The sequence below is a fragment of the Terrapene carolina genome, unplaced genomic scaffold (genome assembly GCF_002925995.2).
Source record: "Terrapene carolina triunguis isolate 2854851 unplaced genomic scaffold, T_m_triunguis-2.0 Scaffold195, whole genome shotgun sequence".
NCBI lineage: Eukaryota > Metazoa > Chordata > Testudines > Emydidae > Terrapene > Terrapene triunguis.
The window spans coordinates 74,762-83,668 of record NW_020664546.1 but is presented as its reverse complement, the minus strand read 5'-3'; the positions used below and the strand labels follow the sequence as shown (position 1 = coordinate 83,668).

At 54.9% G+C, this 8,907-nt stretch overlaps 1 protein-coding gene across 1 annotated transcript; it reads left to right on the top strand.

Moving 5' to 3' along the window:
• The first annotated feature begins 3,809 nt into the window (after window positions 1–3,809).
• Window positions 3,810–4,829, top strand: LOC112125952 (galanin receptor type 2-like). The gene has a single exon (XM_024224308.1). It carries the CDS (start codon window positions 3,810–3,812, stop codon window positions 4,827–4,829), a length of 1,020 nt encoding a protein of 339 aa, XP_024080076.1.
• The last annotated feature ends 4,078 nt before the right edge of the window (window positions 4,830–8,907 follow it).

Genomic DNA, 8,907 nt, shown 5'->3' with positions numbered 1-8,907 from the left:
TCTCCCCCCCACCCCGGCGGCCAGAGTGCCAGGGGCAGGGCGGCGAGAGGGCGGCAAGCCCCAGCTGGGGCTCGGCTCTCCCCCCGGCAGCCAGAGCGCCGCGCCGCCCCCCTCCAGGTGCCGCCCCAAGCACCAGCTTGGGTGCCTGGTGCCTGGAGCCGGCCCTGTCCAGCAAAACAATAGGGGAGAAAGTGATCAGATTGATTGATTTGTTCTGTTTTTAGTGTGTTTAAAAAAGCAGGAATAACCTTTCCCTTCACGTAATAAAGTTGCTCTTTATACATAAGAAAGAAGTGCAAAAAAAAAAAATAATGCTACCATTTAACACAAAAGTCCTTCTCACCGTTGTGGTAGCAGCAGGGGTGAATCCGGAGTCAGCAGTCCTGGCTCCCATTCCTGGCACTGGGAGAGGAGTATGGTCTAGTGGTTGGATCAGGGAAAATGGGAGTTTAGACTGCTGGGTTCTGCCCTGACTCATTGTGTGAACTTGGGGGAATTAACTTCTCCTTTGTCTCCATTTCCCCATCTTTAAGAGGGGCAGAATATCTCCCATCTGGGGATGTTGAGGTGGTTTGTATTTATAAAATGCTTTGAGAGTGAGACCTGCAGGTGGAGAGCTCTACAGAAGGGCAAAGTATGTGAAACAACTTCCAAAAGTACACATAATGGACCTGTAAAAGCCAGTGTTGTGACGACAGGACAAACACCCACCAGCCATGGACTTACCAGGACTTCAGTATGCCAACATGGACCATTATTAGTTAGTCACCTGACTGAGCCCAGTTCTTGCATCAGATTTTTGAGTTGCACGTCCCTGCGTGAAAGCGAAGCCATTAGAAATCCCTGCTCTTCCTTTAAATAGGCTAAGCTCTGTCCTGATCCTGCATGGAAATAGTTGGGCCTAGTTCCCATCTGGGCCAAGCAGGTGGAGCTGGTGTGAAGTCAATGGAGTTGTAGCTGCTTAGGCCAGGTTTCTCTCAAATTCCCTCGTGTTAGAGTTTGGATTCAGCGCCTGCTGGGTCCCGTTGAAGGGCAGTGATCTGCTAGAGCAAACATTTATAAATCTGCACCTGCAGTAAAGGCTTTGGTTTCTTTGGCTCCCGGCACATTATGGCTTCACATTTGGAAAGGAGCGGGTCTGTTCAGTCTGAACGAGCTTCCTTCTACAGCAGGGAAAATAACAGAGCAAGAAAGAACCAATGGAAAGTCACAGAATACCAGCGTTGGAAGGGACCTCAGGAGGTCATCTAGTCCAACCCCCTGCTCAAAGCAGGACCAAGCCCCAGACAGATTTTTGCCACAGATCCCTAAATGGCCCTCTTAAGGATTGAGCTCACAACCCTGGGTTTAGCAGGCCAATGCTCAAACCACTGAGCTATCCCTCCCCCTGTAAGTCTTTGGGGTGAGCGCAGTGTGTGAGACTCGTTCTGTAAGACAGCTGCCTCACAGCACTGCTCCAGGCAAGCTCGCTGTATCAAAGCGCAGGATGCAGACCACAGTTGTGGTAGTCAGAGCACTGAGTAAATAACTGACTTTTTGGTTCAGTGGCCAAAATTAAAATAATAATAATAATAATTAATAATAAATACATAAATTGGGGGGGGGTGAAACTATTCCCCAGATTTGCCCTGGATTTATGAAAAATACATTTTTTAGCAATATTTCTGTTCACTGAAAATTTGATACCTAGCTTCACTGTGTACCTCATGTAGTTCTTTCCCCGTCAGCCCCCATGGTGCCCCTGTGTCCTCTGGAACAGCGAGTGCTGTGAGTCGGGCTGGACTGGGGGTTCCAATCTCGATCCAAACTCCCCAGAAGCTCAGCGGTGGCTGGATCCAGGGGGTCGATTTCAGCTGCTGCTTGGTTATTTGGAACAAGTGGCAGAAGTAGGCAGAGTCCCCTTGCTCACCCCAGTTCGCAGGTGGTTTCTCCGCCAGGCTGACTGACGGCCGTCTATGCCTTGTGGCTGATCTCTGCACTGGAGCAGGTTGCCTGTTTGCTCAGCCAGAGGGACTGTGATGGGCAGCCCTGGGCAGAGCAGGGGTGTTGCTGCCTCCTGAGGTTTTTCTGGCTGGAGTTTATAAATTGTCTCTCATTAGTCAGCAGGGGTTTGCTTGGGAAAGTGACAAGGTCAAGACAAGAGCAGCTGCCTGGGACTGCAGCTTCATCCAGCTGTTCCCTGCAAGGGGCACCCACACCCACTGGAGAGGTGAGTCCTTTTGGCTTGGACACGCCACAGTCTCCCAGCTTACAGGCCAGGGAGCCGGGAACCTCTCTGCACTGCAGAAGGAGACGCGCCCAGAGGAGCGGGTTCGTAGAGCTGCGTTTTGAATACAGGAAGGACGGGATGTGTCGGGAACTCAGACATCGGGCCTGCTCCTGTGCCCCGGAAGTTCAGTTCCTGACTTCGGTGGGAGCAGGATCGGGCCCATCGGACGAGTCCAATGTGTAGTGGAGGAGAATGGGTGCCCGGATTCGTGTAAAGTGTGATTCCAGTGAAACTTGGGGGAATCTTCCCAGTGACCAAACGAGAAGCTACCATCTAACTAGAGCGTTTCCTGTGCTGCAGCGTCAGTTCCTAGCTCACTGGCCGAACCAACCCCCCGTCCTGAGGGAAGTTTCCTGCTCCCCCCTCTGTCGCTCTCTCTGGGTGAGCAAACAGCCTGCCCGTGAGAGGGTGCTGGAGTTCGGGGAGCCTGTCTGCCCTTCAGAAACAGCCACACCCAAGGCAGTCATGCGTGGAGGTTAGCTGGGAGAAATAACCACTAACCCCAACAACAGGGTTGGTGTTGGACAAGGCCCCAGGCAAACCGGCCCTGCTCCAAATTGCTTGCTAGGTGCTTTACCGAGCGCAGCAGAACCTGAGGCGCTCTGGCCTCCTGGACACCCAGCTAGAGCCTGTGTCCCTCAGCCGTGGACACTGGGCTCCTCCACATTCTCCCACCTTCCTGCCATGCTTTGAGTATTTTATTCTCCAGCAGTGCCTGGCTCTCCTGAGGCCACTCCCCGACCCCCCAGTACGTTTCTCTAGTGGTGCGGTCAGACTCACTCTAATTAAATCTGCCTCTTTGAAATGATCCGGCTGCCCCTGCCTTTACTGGGCTCTTAGTGCTACGAATCCACCACTGGCCTTGAACTACAGCTCCCGGCGTGTCAGATGAGGCTGTCTTGCTCACTAGCTAAGCAGGAGGCTGGGACGCCTGGGTTCTGTTCCCTGAGCAGTCACAGATCCCTGCTAGAGAAACCTCTGGGGGGGTTAGTATTTGCTCTAGCATCCTATAGGGCTTTCCCGTCAGGGAGCTCTGTGCCTGGATTTCTAGTGATTTTGTCCCCAGGAAGCTCGAAGTTTTGTTTCTGGGGGTCAGAATTTCTCAGGCTGCCCCGTGAATTTGTTACTCATCCCGCTTCCACGCACCAAACCTCCGTATTTTCCTCTTGGGGAGCCGTGCTTCTGACCATTCTTCGAGGGCTGTACCCTTAGCACTGCTGCTTTCTCTGAGGCCTGGTCTACACTACAGACATATAGCGGTATAACCACATCGCTCAGGGGTGTGAAAAATCCCGCCCCCCCGAGCAATAGTTATACTGACCTCACCCCGGTGTAGACAGCTCCCTGTCAACGGGAGAGTAGCAGCGTCTTCACGAACGTGCTACAGCAGCGCAGCTGCACCAGTGCCGCCGCTGCGCTGTCCATGAAGACAAGCCCGTAGGTGCTGAATGCCAAGCTAACTTTGCCCTTTGATTTCCAGAACAGAGCGACAGGGCCAGCTGCAGCCGAGCTCTGCTTGACAAGGCACGTCAGCGTTGCTATGACCTCCAACTCCAGTGCAGGGAACAGCTCCAGCTCTGTGCTGAGTGACATCTTCCTCCTCCAATCCAGGAGGCTCTTTGCTTCCATCTACTTTCTCATTTTCCTGCTGGGTGTGCCTGGGAATGTCCTGCTGCTCCTGGTCCTGATCCCAGACCTCATGAGGACTGGTGCCAGCCACGTCTCCCGCCTGACCGGGCCCCTGCTGGTCAATATTGCTCTCCTGGACCTCCTCTTCTTCCTCTACGTCGTCCCGGTGATGTTTGGCAACGTGCTCTTCAAGGGCTGGCCCTTGGGCTACGTGGTGTGCGTCACCTACAACAGCCTGTCCCTCTCCATCATCTTTGCCGATTTCTACAGCCTGCTGGCAGTCTCCCTGCTGCGCTACGTGGCGGTGACCTACCCGACGCGCACCATGGCTGTGTCCCAGAGGCTCATCGCCTGGGCCTGCGTGTTTATATGGGCGCTTGGCTTCCTCTTCTCCATCCCCTTGTGGATTCACTACACAACAGTGGAGGTGGAGGGGGAGACGTACTGCGTGAACCAAATGCTCAAGCAGCAGTTGGCTCTTTACTTCAGGCTCCTGGGGGGCTTGGCGTTCCTCCCCCCCATGCTACTGATGATCCTCTGCTACTCCAGTATCATCTTCACCCTGTGGGTTAGGAGGGGGCTGGCCGTCCACACGGCCTCCAGTCTCCAGGTTAACAGGCGTGCCACGGTCATGGCTCTGGTCACCGTGGTGACCTTTGTGGTTATGTGGGTCCCCTACTGGCTGGTGGTTTTCCTCACGAAGGATGATGAGTTGCTCACCACAGGCCCCATGTACTTGGCGTCCAACCTGACCACCTTGCTGGCCTACGCCAACCGCTGCGTCAATCCCATCATCTGCTTCAGCCTCTCCAGCCAGTATCAGGCCGGGCTGAGGAAGCTTGTGAGGCGGACAGGGTGCTGCCTCGAGCCAAGGTGCTCCACGGACACGGTCAGGGTGGAAGTTGCGGCTGGCGAGGGAGGAGCGCTGTAGGGGCTGATGGGGCTGGGCGGAGCTGGGATGAGGAAGGCATGGAGCAGGTCTGATGCTCTCCGTCCTAGCTACGTATGACCATGCCCATTCCGGGCTGCTCCTGGTCCCTTTCCCGTGAGCCTGGGCCGCATGTAGAGGGGCTGAGCTGGGCCTCATCACTCAAGCATGAGCCTCTATTGCCTGTAGAGCAAGAGGCCCCAAGTTCAGTCCCCATGGCTGGTGGGTGTGTAATATTGCATACGCCAGATTAGCTCTTCAGCCCCTGTCCCAGGGCCGGGGCACCCCAGACTGGGCCATTCCCAAATGGCGCCGTAGACACTCAGCCTCCCAGACGTGGTGAAGAAGCCAGCAGGGCGGTCAGCCTGACTGGCTGAGAACCAAGCGCATCCTATTGCATGGGGTAAGCTGCTGCTTCAACCTTGCTTGGCTGTCTTGGTTCTAGACAGGAAGCTCCATGGGGCCGCAGCTGTGATATTGTCACAGGTTTGTACATCCCCAGGCATGCTGGACCCAGCCCGGCTTGACCAGAGGAGAGGGGCTGTATGCAGCAATAGGCGATGGGCTCTCTGGGCTGCGCGCTGCATAGGGTGACCACACAACAAGTGTGAAAAATCAGGACCGTAGTGGGGGGTAATAGCTTATATAAGAAAAAAACCCCAAAATCGGGACTGTCTCTATAAAATTGGGACATCTGGTCACCCTAGCACTGCAGGAGCTCAGCCGCTGATTGTCACAGTCCCGTCAGGCCTTAAAATCTGATTCTTTAGGTGTTGTTGCAACATGACGTTAGCAATAAATCAGGGGCCTGGCCCTGCCCTCACAGGGAGGGGCTGTATCATCTGGTCCTTATCACGTGTTACGATACCGCCCAGGAGTCCCGTGTTCCAGGCACGGTACGAGTGCAGAATACACCGTCAGCTCTTTGGGGCAGGCGCTAGTGAGGTAAACTAGGAGCTCCCCCAACCTGCCCCTCCCCTCACCCACTTCGCTCCGCCTTGACAAGAATTTTGGTCTCTGTTATGTGCCCCTAATACTCTAGCAGCTTCATTACAAAATGTGAATAAAAACGAGTGAGTTTCAAGAACGTTCCCTTGTCCAGTTCGTTGGGCAGGTGGGGTGACGCTGGGTTGCTGGAGGCCAACGGGCAGAGCTCTGCGAGAAGTATCAGCCACAGGGGACCTGGCCTCTGTCTGTTTGATAGCTCTTGGGTAGCGTCGGTGGATTGCTTTCAATATCAGTTACAGGGGTAGATTAGTGTTAATTTATTATAGTCGCACCCACCAGCCCCACTTGAGATCAAGACCCCAGTGTGCAAGGTGCTGTACGTATGTGCACACATAGCTTTGTCTACTCCAATGTTTGTGATTTAGCTCTACCAGTGTAGTTAGATCTACACCCCCAGCCGTGGATATAGTCAGAGCAGGAGAAAGGTGGCTATGCCAGTAGAACTATTCCTCTAAGGCAGCGGTTCTCAAACGGTGGGTTGGGACCCGGTTTTAATGGGGTCACCAGGGCTGGTTTAGATTTTCTGGGGCCCGGAGCCAAAGCTGAAGCTCAAGCCCCTTTGCCCAAGGGCTTCAGGCCTGGGCGGTGGGACCATAGCCGCCGAGTCCTTGGGTGCTCTAGGGCTGGTGAGAAAAATTAGCGGGTGCTTAGCACCCACCGGCAGCCAAGCTCCCCCCTCCCCTGCCCCCCAGCACCTCTCACCTGTCAGCGGCCCTGCTGACCAACTCCTCCCCCGCCCTCCCAGTGCCTCCCGCCCACCACGAACAGCTGTTTGGCGGCATGTACAACACTCCGGGAGGGAGGGGAAGGAGCGGGGACGGGGTGTGCTCGGGGGAGTAGGTGAGTAAGGGGCGGGGGCAGGGGTGTGGGGTGGGAGTGGGGCAGGGGCAGGGATGGGAAGAGGCAGGGTGGGGGTTGGGGTTTGGGGGCAGGGGTGAAGTGCGGGTGGTGTCTGGGAGTTGAGCACCCCCCAGCTCGAGGGAAAGTCGGGACCTATGGGTGGGGCTCAGGTTACAGGTCCCCTGCCTGGGGCTGAAGCCTTTGGGCTTTGGCGCTCCCCCCCGCAGGGGTGGCAGGGCTTGGGTGGGCTGAAGCTTCAGTCTCTCCTCCTGGGGTGATGTAGTAATTTTGTTTGTCAGAAGGGGGTTGGGGTGCACTGACGTTTGGGAATAAGCTGTATCAGCTCTCTCCTCTCGGCTGGGGTACAGCAACCCGCCACACCTGGGCAGGAAGCCTTTAGTGCTGATGAAACTCCACTTAGTCCAGAACGGTGCAGCATGTCTCCTCACCACCACAGGCTCCCGTGAGCACATCGCACCCATCCTACATTCTCTACCCCGGCATCCCAGAGAACAGGCCTCTGCATGGGGCTCCGTGGCCTGGGCCCAGGTAGCTGTAAGAACCTGAACTCTGTCGATTAGAGGATCACAATGGTCCTGTCTGACCTGGGAACCTCTGGGCTCTGCTGCTCCGGCCCAGTGCAATGCTCCGCAGTCCGGCAAAGGGGTTTGTGGGGCTGGTGCCCTGTGATATGTGGGACAGAATGGACCATCTGGTGGTTCTCTCTGGCCTTAAACTTGAATCTGTCTCTCTGCAGGAGACACAATTTCCTCGGAGGCCGGTCCCAGGCTGTGGAACGAACCCCCAGGAGCGAAGGGCCATCCCAAATCTCCCCACCTTCTGATCCAAGTGTGAGGCACAGTTCTCTGACTTGCCACCTCTGCTCTAGTTTTATGTTAATGTGGCTATTTAAAAACAGAATACCCCCCTCCTAAAATCCCCCCAAAACATGACCCCACAGCATGTGCTGCCCCAGGGGGCAGATCAGAGAGCGAACTGTGTGACAGATGTTGGCCACGTTGCTTAGTGCACAGCTGGAAGATGCTCAGAAACTCCAGTGATGAGCATGGTATGAGAACTAGCATAAAACAGAATATCCTGATAAAAGGCAGCTCTGTGCCATTTAACTGTATATAGCCGCCAGCCAAACTGGTGCTATTGGTACAAAGTCTGCAGGTGGGGCAGGCCCTGGTATGAGAGACAGGCCCTGCCCCAAAGTGTGTATGGCATAAATCAGTGAGATAGGTCAGTTCTACATGGCAGCGTTTTGTCAGCGTAGCTGTGGGTCAGGACTGTGAAAACATCATGCCCCCTAAGTGACATACCTGCACTGGCAAAATCCCCATATAGACACAGCGTATATCAGCTTATACCTTTGGACAGGCTAGCTTATGTCGTTTGGAGAGGTAGTGTAATTATACTGGCAAAAGAACTCCTGCGCTAGCATACACTGCATCTTTGTTAGGGTGTCATTATGTACCAGCAAAGTCTTTATAGACTAGTTCAGAGCATGAGAGGGGAAACTGAGGTACAGGTGGGGGTGTGTCTTGCCCAAAGTCATCCAGCAGGCCCACGACAGATCCAGGAAGAGACCCCACAGATCCAGTGCCATGCCCCAGCCACTGAGCCATGCTGCCTGTCTGGGGAGTTCTTGAAATGCTATAATGTACGCTAATATTGCTACGTTTTATGGCATGTAGGTGGAGCTGGCTATTAGTTTGTTTCTATATGCATCTGATTTTACCCTGAGATTCTCCTGTGGCGCTCAGGTGGTATCCCAGAGAGTGTATTGCTTCACCTCCATGGCGAATCAGCTGTTTGGTCCCCGGGAGGGAATTCAGCACCACTGGCCTCCGGAGGGAACATTAATGGTGCTGCTGTTTCCAGGTGGGGTGGAAGGTGGGAGACATCAGCTCCTGGAACACTAGGTGTGAATGAGCTCAGTGTTAATGAGGTCCCATGGGGAGCAAAGAGGGGTTGCTGGCCTGGAAGATGGGTCTGTCTTCTCCAAAGAACTCACCCAGTAAGATTCCATTTCTATCGGCTGCAGCAGCTTGCTGGGCTGAGCACACTTGCCTTGAGGTCAACGGCAACATGGTTCCCCAGGCCTGTGACGTGACTAAACCTGCTCTGCAGTTAGGTCCTGTTCCTGCCAGGCGCTGAGCACTCCCACACCGCTCGCGCTGACCTGCAGGACGGAGCCCAGGCTGCAGGCAGAGAGCCGAGCATGTCA

Bases quoted from the DNA above. Each gene is read 5' to 3' on its own strand.
- LOC112125952 (XM_024224308.1), top strand. From the start codon at position 3,810: ATGACCTCCAACTCCAGTGCAGGGAACAGCTCCAGCTCTGTGCTGAGT.